This window comes from Salmo salar, chromosome 18 (genome assembly GCF_965601325.2).
Source record: "Salmo salar chromosome 18, fSalSal1, whole genome shotgun sequence".
In the NCBI taxonomy this organism is placed as follows: domain Eukaryota; kingdom Metazoa; phylum Chordata; class Actinopteri; order Salmoniformes; family Salmonidae; genus Salmo; species Salmo salar.
The window spans coordinates 100,520,761-100,540,930 of NC_138308.1; the positions used below are offsets into that span (position 1 = coordinate 100,520,761).

Below are 20,170 nucleotides of genomic sequence, written 5' to 3' on the forward strand. Positions count from 1 at the left end.
ATCAGTGAAGTATATAGTGCAGTCAATCAGTGTAATATATAGTGTAGTTAATCAGTGTAATATATAGAGTAGTTAATCACAGTTAAAACACAGTGTAGTTATTCAGTGTAATATATAGTGTAGTTAAACCGTGTAATATATTGTGCAATATATAGTGTAGTTAATCAGTTTAATATATAGTGTAGTTATCCGTTGTAATATAAAGTGTAGTTAATTGGTGTAATATATAGTGTAGTTAACGAGTGTAATATATAGTGTAGTTAACCAGTGTAATATATAGTGTAGTTAACCGGTGTAATATAAAGTGTAGTTAATTGGTGTAATATAAAGTGTAGTTAACCAGTGTAATGTGCAGTGTTGTTAATCAGTGTAATATATAGTGCAGTTAATCAGTGTAATATATGTTGTAATATATAGTGTAGTTAATCGTTGTAATATATAGTATAATATGTTGTGTAGTTAAACAGTGTATTATATTGTGTGGTTAATCAGTGTAATATAGAGTGTAGTTAATCAGTGTAATATCTAGTGTAGTTAATCAGTGTAATATATAGTGTAGTTAATCAGTGTAATATATAGTGTAGTAAATCAGTGTAGTTAACCAGTTTAATATATAGTGTAATATATAGTGTTGAAAACCAGTGTAATATATAGTGTAGTTAACCAGTATAATATATAGTGTAGTTAACCAGAGTAATATATAGTGTAGTTAACCAGTTTAATATATAGTGTAATATATAGTGTTGAAAACCAGTGTAATATATAGTGTAGTTAACCAGTATAATATATAGTGTAGTTAACCAGAGTAATATATAGTGTAGTTAACCAGTATAATATATAGTGTAGTTAACCAGTGTAATATATAGTGTAGTTAACCAGTGTAAAATATAGTGTAGTTAACCAGTGTAATATATAGTGTAGTTAATCAGTGTAATATATAGTGTAGTTAACCAGTGTAATATATAGTGTAGTTGATCTGTGTAATGTATAGTTTAATATATCGTGTAGTTGATCTGTGTAATATATAATGTAATATATATTGTTGTTAATCAGTGTAATATATAGTGTAGTTAACCAGTGTAATATATAGTGTAGTTAATCAGTGTAATATATCGTGCAGTTAACCAGTGTAATATATAGTGTAGTTAATAAGGGTAATATATAGTGTAGATAATCAGTATAATATATAGCGCAATATATTTTGTAGTTAATCAGTGTAATGTGTAGTGACACATATAGTGTAGTTAATCAGTTTAATACAGTGTAGTTAATCAGTGTAATATATAGTGCAATATATAGTTTAGTTAATCAGTTTAATATATAGTGTAATATATAGTGTAATAAATATTGTGGTAAATCGGCGTAATATACAGTGTAGTTAATCAGTGAAATACAGTGTAGTTAATCATTGTAATATGTAGTGCCACATATAGTGTAGTTAATCAGATTAATTCAGTGTAGTTAATCAGTGTAATATGTAGTGCAATATACAATGTAGTTAATCAGTTTAATATACAGAGTAGTGAACCAGCGTAATATATAGTGTGGTTAACCAATGTAATGAATAGTGTAGTTAATCAGTGTAATATATAGTGCAATATATTGTTTAGTTAATCAGTTTAATATACAGTGTAGTTAATCAGTGAAATATATAATGTAATATATAGTGTAGTTAATAAGTGTAATATGTAGTTTAGTTAACCAGTGTAATAAATAGTGTAGTTAATCAGTATAATATATAGTGTAATATATAGTGTAGTTAATCAGTGTAATATATAGTGTAGTTAACCAGTGTAATATATAGTGTAGTTAACCAGTGTAATATATAGTGTAGTTAACCAGAGTAATATATAGTGTAGTTAACCAGTTTAATATATAGTGTAATATATAGTGTTGAAAACCAGTGTAATATATAGTGTAGTTAACCAAAGTAATATATAGTGTAGTTAACCAGTTTAATATATAGTGTAATATATAGTGTTGAAAACCAGTGTAATATATAGTGTAGTTAACCAGTATAATACATAGTGTAGTTAACCAGAGTAATATATAGTGTAGTTAACCAGTATAATATATAGTGTAGTTAACCAGTGTAATATATAGTGTAGTTAACCAGTGTAAAATATAGTGTAGTTAACCAGTGTAATATATAGTGTAGTTAATCAGTGTAATATATAGTGTAGTTAACCAGTGTAATATATAGTGTAGTTGATCTTTGTAATGTATAGTTTAATATATCGTGTAGTTGATCTGTGTAATATATAATGTAATATATATTGTTGTTAATCAGTGTAATATATAGTGTAGTTAACCAGTGTAATATATAGTGTAGTTAATCAGTGTAATATATCGTGCAGTTAACCAGTGTAATATATAGTGTAGTTAATAAGGGTAATATATAGTGTAGATAATCAGTATAATATATAGCGCAATATATTTTGTAGTTAATCAGTGTAATGTGTAGTGACACATATAGTGTAGTTAATCAGTTTAATACAGTGTAGTTAATCAGTGTAATATATAGTGCAATATATAGTTTAGTTAATCAGTTTAATATATAGTGTAATATATAGTGTAATAAATATTGTGGTAAATCGGCGTAATATACAGTGTAGTTAATCAGTGAAATACAGTGTAGTTAACCAGTGTAACTAACCAGTGTAATATATGGTGTAATATATAGTGTGGTTATCCAGTATCATATATATAGTGTTGTTAAGTACATTAATATATAGTGCAGTTAATCAGTGAAGTATATAGTGCAGTCAATCAGTGTAATATATAGTGTAGTTAATCAGTGTAATATATAGAGTAGTTAATCACAGTTAAAACACAGTGTAGTTATTCAGTGTAATATATAGTGTAGTTAAACCGTGTAATATATTGTGCAATATATAGTGTAGTTAATCAGTTTAATATATAGTGTAGTTATCCGTTGTAATATAAAGTGTAGTTAATTGGTGTAATATATAGTGTAGTTAACGAGTGTAATATATAGTGTAGTTAACCAGTGTAATATATAGTGTAGTTAACCGGTGTAATATAAAGTGTAGTTAATTGGTGTAATATAAAGTGTAGTTAACCAGTGTAATGTGCAGTGTTGGTAATCAGTGTAATATATAGTGCAGTTAATCAGTGTAATATATGTTGTAATATATAGTGTAGTTAATCGTTGTAATATATAGTATAATATGTTGTGTAGTTAAACAGTGTATTATATTGTGTGGTTAATCAGTGTAATATAGAGTGTAGTTAATCAGTGTAATATATAGTGTAGTTAATCAGTGTAATATATAGTGTAGTTAATCAGTGTAATATATAGTGTAGTAAATCAGTGTAGTTAACCAGTTTAATATATAGTGTAATATATAGTGTTGAAAACCAGTGTAATATATAGTGTAGTTAACCAGTATAATATATAGTGTAGTTAACCAGAGTAATATATAGTGTAGTTAACCAGTTTAATATATAGTGTAATATATAGTGTTGAAAACCAGTGTAATATATAGTGTAGTTAACCAGTATAATATATAGTGTAGTTAACCAGTATAATATATAGTGTAATTAACCAGTGTAATATATATTGTAGTTAACCAGTGTAAAATATAGTGTAGTTAACCAGTGTAATATATAGTGTAGTTAATCAGTGTAATATATAGTGTAGTTAACCAGTGTAATATATAGTGTAGTTGATCTGTGTAATGTATAGTTTAATATATCGTGTAGTTGATCTGTGTAATATATAATGTAATATATATTGTTGTTAATCAGTGTAATATATAGTGTAGTTAACCAGTGTAATATATAGTGTAGTTAATCAGTGTAATATATCGTGCAGTTAACCAGTGTAATATATAGTGTAGTTAATAAGGGTAATATATAGTGTAGATAATCAGTATAATATATAGCGCAATATATTTTGTAGTTAATCAGTGTAATGTGTAGTGACACATATAGTGTAGTTAATCAGTTTAATACAGTGTAGTTAATCAGTGTAATATATAGTGCAATATATAGTTTAGTTAATCAGTTTAATATATAGTGTAATATATAGTGTAATAAATATTGTGGTAAATCGGCGTAATATATAGTGTGGTTAACCAATGTAATGAATAGTGTAGTTAATCAGTGTAATATATAGTGCAATATATTGTTTAGTTAATCAGTTTAATATACAGTGTAGTTAATCAGTGAAATATATAATGTAATATATAGTGTAGTTAATAAGTGTAATATGTAGTTTAGTTAACCAGTGTAATAAATAGTGTAGTTAATCAGTATAATATATAGTGTAATATATAGTGTAGTTAATCAGTGTAATATATAGTGTAGTTAACCAGTGTAATATATAGTGTAGTTAACCAGTGTAATATATAGTGTAGTTAACCAGAGAAATATATAGTGTAGTTAACCAGTTTAATATATAGTGTAATATATAGTGTTGAAAACCAGTGTAATATATAGTGTAGTTAACCAGTATAATATATAGTGTAGTTAACCAGAGTAATATATAGTGTAGTTAACCAGTATAATATATAGTGTAGTTAACCAGTGTAATATATAGTGTAGTTAACCAGTGTAAAATATAGTGTAGTTAACCAGTGTAATATATAGTGTAGTTAATCAGTGTAATATATAGTGTAGTTAACCAGTGTAATATATAGTGTAGTTGATCTGTGTAATGTATAGTTTAATATATCGTGTAGTTGATCTGTGTAATATATAATGTAATATATATTGTTGTTAATCAGTGTAATATATAGTGTAGTTAACCAGTGTAATATATAGTGTAGTTAATCAGTGTAATATATAGTGCAGTTAACCAGTGTAATATATAGTGTAGTTAATAAGGTTAATATATAGTGTAGATAATCAGTATAATATATAGCGCAATATATTTTGTAGTTAATCAGTGTAAAGTGTAGTGCCACATATAGTGTAGTTAATCCGTTTAATACAGTGTAGTTATTCAGTGTAATATATAGTGCAATATAGAGTTTAGTTAATCAGTTTAATATATAGTGTAATATATAGTGTAATAAATATTGTGGTAAATCGGCGTAATATACAGTGTAGTTAATCAGTGAAATACAGTGTAGTTAATCATTGTAATATGTAGTGCCACATATAGTGTAGTTAATCAGATTAATACAGTGTAGTTAATCAGTGTAATATATAGTGCAATATACAATGTAGTTAATCAGTTTAATATACAGAGTAGTTAACCAGCGTAATATATAGTGTGGTTAACCAATGTAATGAATAGTGTAGTTAATCAGTGTAATATATAGTGCAATATATTGTTTAGTTAATCAGTTTAATATACAGTGTAGTTAATCAGTGAAATATATAATGTAATATATAGTGTAGTTAATAAGTGTAATATGTAGTTTAGTTAACCAGTGTAATAAATAGTGTAGTTAATCAGTATAATATATAGTGTAATATATAGTGTAGTTAATCAGTGTAATATATATTGTAGTTAACCAGTGTAATATATAGTGTAGTTAACCAGTGTAATATATAGTGTAGTTAACCAGTGTAATATATAGTGTTGTTAATCAGTGTATTATGTAGTGTAGTTAACCAGTGTAATAAATAGTGTAGTTAATCAGTGTAATATATAGTGTACTATATAGCTTGGTTAATCAGTGTAATATATAATGTAATATATAGTGTAGTTAATCTGTGTAATATATAGTGTAGTTAATCAGTGTAGTTAACCAGTGTATTTCATAGTGTAGTTAATCAGTGTATTATATAGTGTGATATATAGCGTAGTTAACCAGTGTAATATATAGTGAAATATATAGTGTAGTTAACCAGTGTAATATATAGTGTAGTTAATCAGTGTAATATATAGTGTAGTTACTCAGTGCAATATATAGCATAGTTAATCAGTGTAATATATAGTGTAGTTAACCAGTGTAGTATATAATGTTGTTAATCACTGTAATATATATATATTTTCCACTATTATTTCTGAGTTTAGTGAGCCTCGAAGTTGGCGGGTGTCTGAATAGGTTGCGGCTGAGCTATGTACTCAGAATATTGCAAAATGTGCTTTCGCCGAAAAGCTATTTTATAATCTGACAAAGCGATTGCATAAAGGAGTTTATCATGAGTAATTTAATAAATTCACCAGAAGTTTTGGGAGGGAATGCTAGTTCTGAACATCACATGCTAATGTTAAAAGCTGTTTTTTGATATAAATATGAACTTGATTGAACAAAACATGCATGTAATGTATAACATAATGTCCTAGGATTGTCATCTGATGAAGATCATCAAAGGTTAGTGCTGCATTTAGCTGTGGTTTGGGTTTATGTGACATTATATGCTAGCTTGAAAAATGGGTGTCTGATTATTTCTGGCTGGGTACTCTGCTGACATAATCTAATGTTTTGCTTTCGTTGTAAAGCCTTTTTGAAATCGGACAGTGTGGTTAGATTAACGAGAGTCTTGTCTTTAAAATGGTGTAAAATAGTCATATGTTTGAGAAATTGAAGTAATAGCATTTCTAAGGTATTTGAATATCGCGCCACGGGATTACACTGGCTGTTGAGTAGGTGGGCAAGCGTCCCACTGAATCAGAGAGGTTAAAATCAATTGTTATGCTATTTTTCTCATAAAGTAGCGATAATATTCCAACCGGACAATGCTCTATTCATTCAAAAAGGAAGAGAAAAAAATGGCGAGGTCTCGTGAACGCGCATCTCCAGTTTCTCTGTCATCAGGCAGTCCACTGACAAAGTGTGCTCCTGTTATCTGCCCAGACAGGAGACGCCTCAATCCGGTTTATGTATGCTTAGATACTGTAAATTCGATAGAGATGCAAAAGAAGGACTACAAATTGGCTGACAGGCCACATCCTGGTTGAAATCATCTCAGGTTTTTGCCTGCCATATGAGTTCTGTTATACTCACAGACACCATTCAAGCAGTTTTAGAAACTTTATTGTCTTTTCTATCCAAATCTACTAATTACATGCATATTCTAGTTTCTGGGCAAGAGTAGTGACCAGATTAAAACGGGAACGTTTTTTTCACCCGGCCGTGAAAATACTGCCACCTATCCACAACAAGTTAACCAGTGTAAAATATAGTGTAGTTAACCAGTGTGATATATAGTGTAGTTAATCAGTGTAATATATAGTGCAATATATAGTGAAGTTAATCAGTTTAATATATAGTGTAGTTAATCAGTGGAATATATAGCGTTGTTAGTCAGTGTAATATAGAGTGTAATATATATTGTAGTTAACCAGTGTAATATATAGTGTAGTTAACCAGTGTAAAATATAGTGCAATATATAGTGTTGTTTATCAGTTTAATATACAGTGTAGTTAATCAGTGTAATTATATAGTGTAGTTAACCAGTATAATTAACCAGTATAACATATAGTGTAGTTAACCGTTGTAATATATCGTGTAGTTGATCAGTGTTATATATAGTGTAGTTAATTAGTGTAATTATATAGTGTAGTTAACCAGTGTAATATATAGAATAGTTACCCGGTATAATATATTGTGTAGTTAATTGGTGTAATATATAGTGCAATATATAGTGTAGTTAATCAGTGTAATATATTGTGTAGTTAATCAGTGTAATATATAGTGTAGTTAACCAGTGTAATATATAGTGTAGTTAATCTGTGTAATATATAGTGTAGTTAATATATAGTGTAATATATAGTGTAGTTAATCAGTGTAATATATTGTGTAATATATGTGTAGTTTATCGGTGTAGTATATAATGTGGATAATCAGTGTAAATATAGTGTGGTTAATCAGTGTAATATATAGTGCAATATACAGGGTAGTTAATCAGATAAATACACAGTGTAGTTAACCAGTGTAATATATAGTGTGGTTAATCAGTGTAATGTATAGTGTAGTTAATCAGTTTAATATACAGTGTAGTTATTCCGCGTAATATATAGTGTGGTTAATCAGTGTAATATATAGTGTAGTTAATCAGTGTAATATATAGTGTAGTTAATCAGTGTAATGTATAGTGTAATATATAGCGTAGTTAATCAGTGTAATACATAGTGCAGTTAATCACTGTAATATATAGTATAATATGTAGTGTAGTTAATCAGTGTAATATATAGTGTAGTTAATCTTTGTAATATATAGTGCAGTTAATCAATGTAATATATAGTATAATATGTAGTGTAGTTAACCAGTGTAATATATTGTGTGGTTAATCAGTGTAATATATAGTGTAGTTAATCAGTGTAATATATAGTGTAATATATAGTGTAGTTAACCAGTGTAATATATAGTGTAGTTAAGCAGTGTAATATGTAGTGTAGTTAATCAGTGTAATATATAGTGTAGTTAACCAGTGTAATATATAGTGTAGTTAATCAGTGTAATATATAGTGTAGTTAATCAGTGTAATATATAGTGTATATATTTTTTAAGGAAAATGTTTTCACTTAAATCAATGAAATGAATGCAGTTGTGGAACTCACCCCTCTCTATTACGACCGTGTCTGTAGACAGTAGATAAAACAAGATGTATTATGGGTACTAGAACATGAAGACAGAATACATCCTCTCTATTCTGACCTCCTCTGTAGACAGTAGATAAAACAAGATGTATTATGGGTACTAGAACATGAAGACAGAATACATCCTCTCTATTCTGACCTCCTCTGAAAACAGAAGATAAAATATGATGTATTATGGGTACTTTCTTCTATTTCCTTTGATAATGTTGGTCATGTTGAAAATTACATGAATATAGTAAACACAGAGACAACACTTACCCAGCTGTCCAGTCAGGTTTTGATTGAGTTCATCTAGGGGGGGGGAATATATTCACTCAACTTGTCAAAAATAAATATAGACAGACAGACAGGAACATGGACAGAACATGAAGGGACTGGTTCCTCTGGTCTACCCAGTACAGCCAGTAGAGGACTGGTCACCCCTCAGAGCCTGGTTACTCTCTACCCAGTACAGCCAGTAGAGGACTGGTCACCCCTCAGAGCCTGGTTCCTCTCTACCCAGTACAGTCAGTAGAGGACTGGCCACCCCTCATAGCCTGGTTCCTCTCTAGGTTTCTTCCTAGGTTCCGGCCTTTCTAGGGAGTTTTTCCTAGCCACCGTAATTCTACATCTGCATTGCTTGCTGTTTGGGGTTTTAGGCTGGGTTTCTGTACAGCACTTTGTGACATGGGCTGATGTTAAAAGGGCTTTATAAATACATTTGGTTGATCGATTGATGCTGGGCGATTAGGCCTGGCTCGCAGTCGGCGTTCCAATTCATCCCAAAGGTGTTCAATGGAGTTGAGGTCAGGGCTCTGTGCAGGCCAGTCAAGTTCTTCCACACCGATCTCAACAAACCATTTCTGTATGGACCTTGATTTGTGCACGGGGACATTGTCATACTAAAACAGCGAAGGGCCTTCCCCAAACTGTTGCCACAAAGTTGGAAGCACTGAATTGTCTAGAATGTCATTGTATGCTGTAGTGTTAAGATTTCCCTTCACTGGGACTAAGGGGCCCGAACCATGAAAAACAGCCCCAGACCATTATTCCTCTTCCACCAAACTTTACAGTTAGCACTATACATTGGGGCAGGTAGTGTTCTCCTGGCATCCGCCAAACCCAGATTAATCTGTCAGAATGCCAGATGGTGAAGCGTGATTCATCACTCCAGAGAACGTATTTCCACTAGTCCAGAGTCCAATGGCGGCGAGCTTTACACCACTCCACCCAACGCTTGGCATTGAGCATGGTGATCTTAGGCTTGTGTGTGGCCATGGAAACCCATTTCAAGACAGGAACATAGACAGACAGACAGACAGACAGACAGACAGACAGACAGACAGACAGACAGACAGACAGACAGACAGACAGACAGACAGACAGACAGACAGACAGACAGACAGACAGACAGACAGACAGACAGACAGACAGACAGACAGACAGACAGACAGACAGACAGACAGACAGTAACATAGCTTCAGCGTGTAAATCAGCTAGAAAGATGTGTCGGCATCGATTAATTGTCTCTGGCCCCCTCCCAGTTAGGGGGAGTGATGAGCTCTACAGCAGAGTCTCATAACTCAATCGCTGGTTGAAAACTGTTTTCTGCCCCTCCCAAAAGATAGAATTTGTAGATAATTGGCCCTCTTTCTGGGACTCACCCAAAAACAGGACCAAGCCTGGCCTGTTGAGAAGTGACGGACTCCATCCTAGCTGGAGGGGTGCTCTCATCTTATCTACGAACATAGACAGGGCTCTAACTCCCCTAGTTCCATCATGAAATAGGGTGCAGGCCAGGCAGCAGGCTGTTAGCCAGCCTGCCAGCTTAGTGGAGTCTGCCACTAGCACAGTCAGTGTAGTCAGCTCAGCTATCCCCATTGAGACTGTGTCTGTGCCTCGACCTAGGTTGTGCAAAACTAAACATGGCGGTGTTCGCCTTAGCAAATCTCACTGGAATAAAGACCTCCTCCACACCTGCCATTATTGAAAGAGATTGTGATACCTCACATCTCAAAATAGGGCTACTTAATGTTAGATCCCTCACTTCAAAGGCAGTTATAGTCAATGAACTAATCACTGATAATAATCTTGATGTGGTTGGCCTGACTGAAACATGGCTTAAGCCTGATGAATTTACTGTGTTAAATGAGGCCTCACCTCCTGGTTACACTAGTGACCATATCCCCTGTGCATCCCTCAAAGGCGGAGGTGTTGCTAACATTTACGATAGCAAATTTCAAGTTACAAAAAAACTCAGACGTTTTCGTCTTTTGAGCTTCTAGTCATGAAATCTATGCAGCCTACTCAATCACTTTTTATAGCTTCTGTTTACATGCCTCCTGGGCCATATACAGCGCTCCTTACTGAGTTCCCTGAATTCCTATCGAACATTGCAGTCATAGCAGATAATATTCACATTTTTGGTGACTTTAATATTCACATGGAAAAGTCCACAGACCCTCTCCAAAAAGCTTTCGGAGCCATCATCGACTCAGTGGGTTTTGTCCAACATGTCTCTGGACCTACTCACTGCCACAGTCAAACTCTGGACCTAGTTTTGTCCCATGGAATAAATGTTGTGGATATTAACCTGTTGGGGCTAGGGGGCAGTATTTGCACGGCCGGATAAAAAACATACCCGATATAAACTGGTTACTACTTTCACGTCCTGACCAGTATTAGGGATTATTTGTAATTGTAGTTTGGTCAGGACGTGGCAGAGGGTATTTGTTGTATGTGGTCTGGGGGTTATGTGTAGGTTAGAGGGGCGTTGTATTTATGTGTTCCGGGGTTTGGGTGTATGTTCTGGTTTTTGGTTGTCTAGGGTTTTTCTGGTTTGTGTATTTCTTTGTTGTCTGTGTGGCTCTCGATCAGGAACAGCTGTACATCGTTGTTCCTGATTGAGAGTCATATTTAGGGAGCTTGTTTTCACCTGGGGTTTTGTGGGTAGTTGATTTTGCTAGTTGTCATAGCCTGCAAAACTGTCTCCTATCGTGTTGTCTGCATTTCTTGTTTTTTCCATGTTCAATGTGTTTAATAAATATCATGATGAGCACGCAACCCGCTGCGTATTGGTCCGACAGTGATTTCACATTATCAGACGACAAGGAATGTGACAACTACTCTTGCCCAGAAACGAGAATATGCATATAATTAGTATTCCTCCATAGCTCCGTTGTCCTGAGTCTACACAACTCTGCCAGGACCTAGGATCAAGGGAGACACTAAAGTGTTTTAGTACTATATCTCTTGACACAATGATGAAAATAATCATGGCCTCTAAACCTTCAAGCTGCATACTGGACCCTATTCCAACTAAACTACTGAAATAGCTGCTTCCTGTGCTTGGCCCTCCTATGTTGAACATAATAAGCGGCTCTCTATCCACCGGATGTGTACCAAACTCACTAAAAGTTGCAGTAATAAAGCCTCTCTTGAAAAAGCCAAATCTTGACTCAGAAAATATAAAAAACTATCGGCCTATATCGAATCTTCCATTCCTCTCAAAACTTTTAGAAAAAGCTGTTGAGCAGCAATTCACTGCCTTCCTGAAGACAAACAATGTATACGAAATGCTTCAGTCTGGTTTTAGACCCCATCATAGCACTGAGACTGCACTTGTGAAGGTGGTAAATTACCTTTTAATGGCGTCAGACCGAGGCTCTGCATCTGTCCTCGTGCTCCTAGATCTTACTGCTGCTTTTGATACCATCGATCACCACATTCTTTTGGAGAGATTGGAAACCCAAATTGGTCTACATGGACAAGTTCTGACCTGGTTTAGATCTTATCTGTCGGAAAGATATCAGTTTGTCTCTGTGAATGGTTTGTCATCTGACAAATCAACTGTAAATTTCGGTGTTCCTCAAGTTTCCGTTTTAGGACCACTATTGTTGTCACTATATATTTTACCTCTTGGGGATTTCATTCAAAAACATAATGTTAAATTTTACTGCTATGCGGATGACACACAGCTGTACATTTCAATGAAACATGGTGAAGCCCCAAAATTGCCCTCCCTGGAAGCCTATGTTTCAGACATAAGGAAGTGGACGGCTACAAACGTTCTAGTTTTAAACTCGGACAAAACAGAGATCCTTGTTCTAGGTCCGAAGAAACAAAGAGATCTTCTGTTGAATCTGACAATTAATCTTGATGGTTGTACAGTCATCTCAAATAAAACTGTGAAGGACCTCGACGTTACTCTGGACCCTGATCTCTCTTTTGAAGAACAAATCAAGACTGTTTCAAGGACAGCTTTTTTCCATCTACGTACCATTGAAAAAATATGAAACTTTCTGTCCAAAAATGATGCAGAAAAATGTATCCATGCTTGTGTTACTTCTATGTTGGACTACTGCAATGCTCTACTTTCCGGCTACCCGGATAAAGCACTAAATAAACTTCAGTTAGTGCTAAATACGGTTGCTAGAATCCTGACTAGAACCAAAAAATGTGATCATGTTACTCCAGTGCTAGCCTCCCTACACTGGCTTCCTGTTAAGGCAAGGGCTGATTTCAAGGTTTTACTGCTAACCTACAAAGCATTACATGGGCTTGCTCCTACCTATCTTTCCGATTTGGTCCTGCCGTACATACCTACACGTACGCTACGGTCACAAGATGCAGGCCTCCTAATTGTCCCTAGAATTTCTAAGCAAACGGCTGGAGGTAGGGCTTTCTCCTATAGAGCTCCATTTTTATGGAATGGTCTGCCTGCCCATGTGAGAGACGCAGACTCGGTCTCTACCTTTAAGTCTTTACTGAACACTCATTTCTTCAGTGGCTCCTATGATTGAGCATAGTCTGGCCCAGGAGTGTGAAGGTGAACGGAAAGGCTCTGGAGCAACCAACCGCCCTTGCTGTCTCTGCCTTGCCGGTTCCCCTCTTTCCACTGGGATTCTCTGCCTCTAACCCTATTACAGGGGATGAGTCACTGGCTTATTGGTTTTCTTCCATGTCGTCCCTAGGAGGGGTGCGTCACTTCAGTGGGTTGAGTCACTGACGTGGTCTTCCTGTCTGGGTTGGCGCCCCCCCTTGTGTTGTGCCATGGCGTTGGTGGTTGAAGATATCCCTCTAGTGGTGTGGGGGCTGTGCTTTGGCAAAGTGGGTGGGGTTATATCCTGCCTGTTTGGCCCTGTCCAGGGGTATCATCGGATGGGGACACAGTGTCTCCTGACCCCTCCTGTCTCAGTCTCCAGTATTTATGCTGCAGTAGTTTATGTGTCGGGGGGCTAGGGTCAGTATGTTATATCTGGAGTATTTCTTCTGTCTTATCCGGTGTCCTGTGTGAATTTAAGTATGCTCTCTCTTTCTTTCTTTCTTTCTTTCTTTCTTTCTTTCTTTCTTTCTTTCTTTCTTTCTTTCTTTCTTTCTTTCTTTCTTTCTTTCTTTCTTTCTTTCTCTCTCTCGGAGGACCTGAGCCCTAGGACCATGCCTCTGGACTACCTGGCATGATGACTCCTTGCTGTCCCCAGTCCTGTCATGTCCTGACCAGTAAAAGGGCTTATTTGTGATCTTAGTTTGGTCAGGGCGTGGCAGGGGTTGTTTGTTTTGTGTGTTTTGGGGGTTTTGGGTGATGTTCTATGTAATTCTATTTCTATGTTTATTCTAGGTTGTCTAGTTCTATGTTGGAATTGTTTGGGGTTGGTCTCTAATTGGAGGCAGCTGAATCTCCTCTAATCCTCTGATTAGAGACCATATTTAAGTAGGTGTTTTTCTCATTGTGTTTTGTGGGTGGTTATTTTCTGTTTAGTCGTTAGTGTACCTGACAGAACTGTTTGGCTGTCGTTTTCTAGTTTTGTTTAAGTGTTCTAATAAAATATTAATATGAGCACTCAACCCGCTGCGCCTTGGTCTATTCCCTTCGACGGCCGTGACAAGTCCACCTGGCCGTGCTGCTGCTCCAGTTTCAACTGTTCTGCCTGCGGCTATGGAACCCTGACATGTTCACCGGACGTGCTACCTGTCCCAGACCTGCTGTTTTCAACTCTCTAGAGACAGCAGGAGCGGTAGAGATACTCTCAATGATCGGCTATGAAAGCCAACTGACATTTACTCTTGAGTTGCTGACTTGTTGCACCCTCGACAACTACTGTGATTATTATTATTTGACCCTGCTGGTCATTTATGAACATTTGAACATCTTGGCCATGTTCTGTTATAATCTCCACACGGCATAGCCAGAAGAGGACTGGCCACCCCTCATAGCCTGGTTCCTCTCTAGGTTTCTTCCTGGGTTCCTGCCTTTCTAGGGAGTTTTTCCTAGCCACCATGCTTCTACACCTGCATTGCTTGCTGTTTGGGGTTTTAGGCTGGGTTTCTGTACAGCACTTTGAGATATCAGCTGATGTAAGAAGGGCTATATAAATACATGTGATTTGAACATAGATAGACAGACAAGAAAACAGACAGACAGACAGACAGACAGAGACAGACAGACAGACAGACAGACAGACAGACAGACAGACAGACAGACAGACAGACAGACAGACAGACAGACAGACAGACAGACAGACAGACAGAAAGGAACATAGACAGGAAAAAAAACATACAGACAGGAACATAGACAGACAGACACACAGACAGACAGGAACAAAGTTTTCACTTAAATTAATGAAATACATGCATACAGTTGTGGAAGCACACAGACTTTCACCCACAACTTACCTTTCTCGTTTCTGAGCTTCTCTGTAGACAGAGGATAAAACATGATGTATTATGGGTACTAGAACATGAAGACATACTACATCCTCTCTATTCTGACCTCCTCTGTAGACAGTAGATAAAACATGATGTATTATGGGTACTAGAACATGAAGACAGACTACATCCTCTCTATTCTGACCTCCTCTGTAGACAGTAGATAAAACATGATGTATTATGGATACTAGAACATGAAGACAGACTACATCCTCTCTATTCTGACCTCCTCTGTAGACAGTAGATAAAACATGATGTATTATGGGTACTAGAACATGAAGACAGACTGCATCCTCTCTATTCTGACCTCCTCTGTAGACAGAAGATAAAACATGATGTATTATGGGTAATTTCCTCTATTTCCTTTGATAATGTTGGTAATGTTGAAAATTACATGAATATGAATGTCGTAAACACAGAGACAACACTTAGCTGTTCAGTCAGGTTTTGAACAATAGAACATTCGGGAGAAATATATTCAGTCATCTTGCTACCAAAACAGACAGACAGACAGGAACATAGACAGACAGACAGACAGACAGACAGACAGACAGACAGACAGACAGGAACACAGACAGACAGACAGACAGGAACACAGACAGACAGACAGACAGACAGGAACACAGACAGACAGACAGACAGGAACACAGACTGACAGACAGGGTCACAGACAGGAACACAGACAGACAGACAGACAGACAGACAGAAAGACAGACAGACAGACAGACAGACAGACAGACAGACAGACAGACAGACAGACAGACAGACAGACAGACAGACAGACAGACAGAAACTAGTCTGTGATTAACATTTGACCCATCAGTATTATAGTAATAAACTATGAGGTCTGTGATTAACAGTTGACCCATAATTATTATAGTAATAAACCATGAGGTCTGTGATTAACAGTTAACCCATCAGTATTATAGTAATAAACCATGAGGTCTGTGATTAACCTGTTATGGATAGGGGGCAGTATTTTCACAGCCGGATAAAAAACGTGCCTGATTTAATCTGTTTATTACTCCTGCCCAGAAACTAGAATATGCATATAATTGTTTGATTTGGATAGAAAACACCCTAAAGTTTCTAAAACTGTTGGTGTCTGTGAGTATAACAGATCTCATATGGCAGGCCAAAACCTGAGAAGATTCCAAACAAGAAGTGCCCTCTCTGACCATTTCTTGGCCTTCTTTAGCCTCTTTATTGAAAACAGAGGATCTCTGCTGTAACGTGACACTTTCTAAGGATCCCATAGGCTCTCAGAAGGCGCCAGATCGTTGAATGATGACTCTGCAGTCCCTGGCTGAAAAACAGTAGCGCATTTGGAAAGTGGTCGATCTGAGAACAATGAGACGGGTGCGCGCGTGCACGTGAAGAGTCCATTTTACATTTTCAGTCTCGATGTCTCGATGTCTCCTGGTCGGAATATTATCGCTATTTTACGAGAAAAATCGCATAAAAATTGATTTTAAACAGCGTTTGACATGCATGTGACGTTCAGAACTAGCATTCCCACCGAACACTTCCGGTGAATTTAATAAATTACTCACCATAAACGTTCACAAAAAACATAACAATTATTTTAAGAATTAAAGATACAGAACTCCTTTATGCAATCGAGGTGTCCGATTTTAAAATAGCTTTTCGGTGAAAGCACATTTTTCAATATTCTGAGTAGATAGCCCGGCCATCACAGGCTAGCTATTTTGACACCCACCAAGTTTGACCCTCACCAAACTCAGATTTACTATAAGAAAAATTGGATTACCTTTGCTGTTCTTCGTCAGAATGCACTCCCAGGACTTCTACTTCAATAACAAATGTTGGTTTGGTTCAAAATAATCCATAGTTATATCCAAATAGCGGCGTTTTGTTGTGCATTCAAGACACTATCCGAAGGGTGACGAAGGGTTAAGCGCCCGACGCGTTTCGTGACAAAACATTTCCAAATATTCCATTACCGTACCTCGAAGCATGTCAAACGCTGTTTAAAATCAATTTTTATGCCATTTTTCTCGTAAAAAAGCGATAATATTCCGACCGGGAAACCCTGTTTTTGTTCAAAGACGAAAAAATAAAAACATGGTGTCGCATCGTGCACGCGCCCCAGTCTCATTGTTCTCAGATCGACCTCTATCCAAATGCGCTACTGTTTTTCAGCCTGGGCCTGCAAAGGCATCATTCAGCATTTTGCCGCCTTCTGAGAGCCTATGGGAGCCGTAGGAAGTGTCACGTTACAGCAGAGATGCTCAGTTTTCAATAAAGAGAGTGTAGAAGGCCAAGAAATGGTCAGAGAGAGCACTTCCTCAGGTTTTGGCCTGCCAAATGAGATCTGTTATACTCACAGACACCATTCAAACAGTTTTAGAAACTTTGGAGTGTTGTCTATCCAAAGCTAATAATTATATGCATATTCTAGTTTCTGGGCAGGAGTAATAATCAGATTAAATCGGGTACGTTTTTTATCCGGCCGTGAAAATACTGCCCCCTATCCATAACAGGTTAATGATGAGACATCAAGGTTAAACTCACCTTCAGTATGTTTTCTCCACTTGTAGACACCAGCTGAAGCTGCAAGAACTACAACAGCTCCTGCTATTGATAGACCAACAATCAACCCTGTTTGTGATTTAGGAAACACCTCATCTGAAACAGAGAAGCCATGTCAAACCATTACAACACCTACATATATACTGTACAGGAAGTAAAGCATCATTTATAAATACTACTGAAAACAGACCAATCAGGTCATCCCCTAGGAAACCATCCTCCACTAACTAGTTTAACTAACAAGGGGTCTCAGGTATTTGGGTTAACCAATGAAGACCTCACCTGGGACATGAATCTCTGTCTCCTTCAGGTGGGTGATCTCCTGCTGTTGAACTCTACAGGTGAAACTGTTGGTGTCAGTCTTGTTCACGGTGACATGTCGTCTCACAGCGTAGAGGCCCTCTGAGTCCCTGTGTCTCTCTGGAGGTCCATCAGCAGGGAGGATGGTTCCAGAACTGTCCAGCCACTCCATCTCAGGTTCAGGAAACCAGCCTCCAGACTCACACTTCAGGACCAACCCCCAGCCTTTGGTTCCATCAATAGATATCACTGGCTGAGATACAGCACCTACACAGATACAAGATAAAACAGATCACTGGCTGAGATACAGCACCTACACAGATACAAGATCAATAGATCACTGGCTGAGATACAGCACCTACACAGATACAAGATAAAACAGATCACTGGCTGAGATACAGCACCTACAGATACAAGATAAAGCAGACCACTGGCTGAACTATTTGCCCACTTTCTGATTTTATCTACTTTTGCATATTTTATGATTCTGAATGTTATCAGATCTTCAACCAAAACATAATATTAGATAAAGGGAACCTGAGTTTGCAACAAAGAAAAAAACTATACTTATCTTATTTAATTAACTTGTTAGGGCTAGGGGGCAGTATTTACACCGCCGGATAAAAACGTACCCGATTTAATCTGGTTACCACTCCTACCCAGTAACTAGAATATGCATATACTTATTACATATGGATAGAAAACACCCTAAAGTTTCTAAAACTGTTTGAATGGTGTCTGTGAGTATAACAGAACTCATTTGGCAGGCAAAAACCTGACAAGGTTTCATGCAGGAAGTGGCCTGTCTGACAAGGTGTTGTTGTTCTTGCTTCTGTTTATTGAAGAGTCAGGATCTTAGCTGTAACGTGACATTTCCTACGGCTCCAATAGGCTCTCAGAGCCCGGGAAAAACCTGAACGATGACGAGGCAGCCTCAGGCTGAAACACATAATCGCCTTTGCCAAGTGGCCCATCAGAGGACAATGGAATTAGGCGCGTGCCCGATTCGACCCAGTGATATATTTTCCTTCGGCTGTTTATCTAATTGCAGATTCCCGGTCGGAATATTATCGCTTTTTTACGAGAAAAATTGCATAAAAATTGATTTTAAACAGCGGTTGACATGCTTCGAAGTACGGTAATGAAATATTTAGAAATCTTTTGTCACGAAATGCGCCGTGCGCACGACCGTTATTTACCATTGGGATAGTGTCTGGGACGCACGAACAAAACGTCGCTGTTGGAACATAACTATGGATTATTTTGGACCAAACCTACATTTGTTATTGAAGTAGAAGTCCTGGGAGTGCATTCTGACGAAGAACAGGAAAGGTAAGACCATTTTTCTTATAGTAAATCTGATATTGGTGAGTGCTAAACCTGCTGGTTGTCTAAATAGCTAGCCCTGTGATGCCGGGCTATGTACTTAGAATATTGCAAAATGTGCTTTCACCAAAAAGCTATTTTAAAATCGGACATATCGCGTGCATAGAGGAGTAATGTATCTATAATTCTTAAAATAATTGTTATGCTTTTTGTGAACGTTTATCGTGAGTAATTTAGTAAATTGTTAGTAAATTCGCCGGAAGTTTGCGGGGGGTATGCTAGTTCTGAACGTCACATGCTAATGTAAAAAGCTGTTTTTTGATATAAATATGAACTTGATTGAACAAAACATGCATGTATTGTATAACATAATGTCCTAGGTGTGTCATCTGATGAAGATCATCAAAGGTTAGTGCTGCATTTAGCTGTCTTCTGGGTTTTTGTGACATTATATGCTAGCTTGAAAAATGGGTGTCTGATTATTTCTGGCTTGGTACTCTGCTGACATAATCTAATGTTTTGCTTTCGTTGTAAAGCCTTTTTGAAATCGGACGGTGTGGTTAGATTAACAAGAGTCTTGTCTTTAAATAGCTGTAAAATAGTCATATGTTTGAGAAATTGAAGTAATAGGATTTTTAAGGTATTTGAAAATCGCGCCACAGGATTCAACTGGCTGTTACGTAGGTGGGACGAATTCGTCCCGCCTGCCCCATAGAGGTTAATTTAGAAAGTTATTCAACACCCAATCCCCCTGTGTGAAAAAGTAATTTCCACCTCATACTCAA

The 20,170-nt window shown here is 36.3% G+C and overlaps 2 protein-coding genes across 3 annotated transcripts in view; one reads left to right on the top strand and one right to left on the bottom strand.

Annotated features, from left to right (window-relative positions):
- The window catches only part of LOC145861820 (butyrophilin subfamily 1 member A1), a 315,627-nt gene that overhangs the window by 69,561 nt on the left and 225,896 nt on the right, over positions 1–20,170 (top strand). The gene's annotated exons all lie outside the window — the stretch shown is intronic.
- LOC145861819 (butyrophilin subfamily 2 member A1) overlaps positions 1–20,170 on the bottom strand; it is a 73,702-nt gene that overhangs the window by 38,042 nt on the left and 15,490 nt on the right. The window contains exons 3-7 of one of the 2 annotated variants that reach the window (XM_082965425.1): positions 18,042–18,326; positions 17,742–17,855; positions 15,174–15,194; positions 8,781–8,813; positions 8,484–8,504 (exon numbers count right to left, since the gene is read on the bottom strand). In XM_082965425.1, the coding sequence (XP_082821551.1) occupies positions 8,484–8,504; positions 8,781–8,813; positions 15,174–15,194; positions 17,742–17,855; positions 18,042–18,326 (474 nt within the window). The remainder of the gene's footprint in view (positions 1–8,483; positions 8,505–8,780; positions 8,814–15,173; positions 15,195–17,741; positions 17,856–18,041; positions 18,327–20,170) is intronic. The other variant, XM_082965426.1, reaches the window with a different exon arrangement.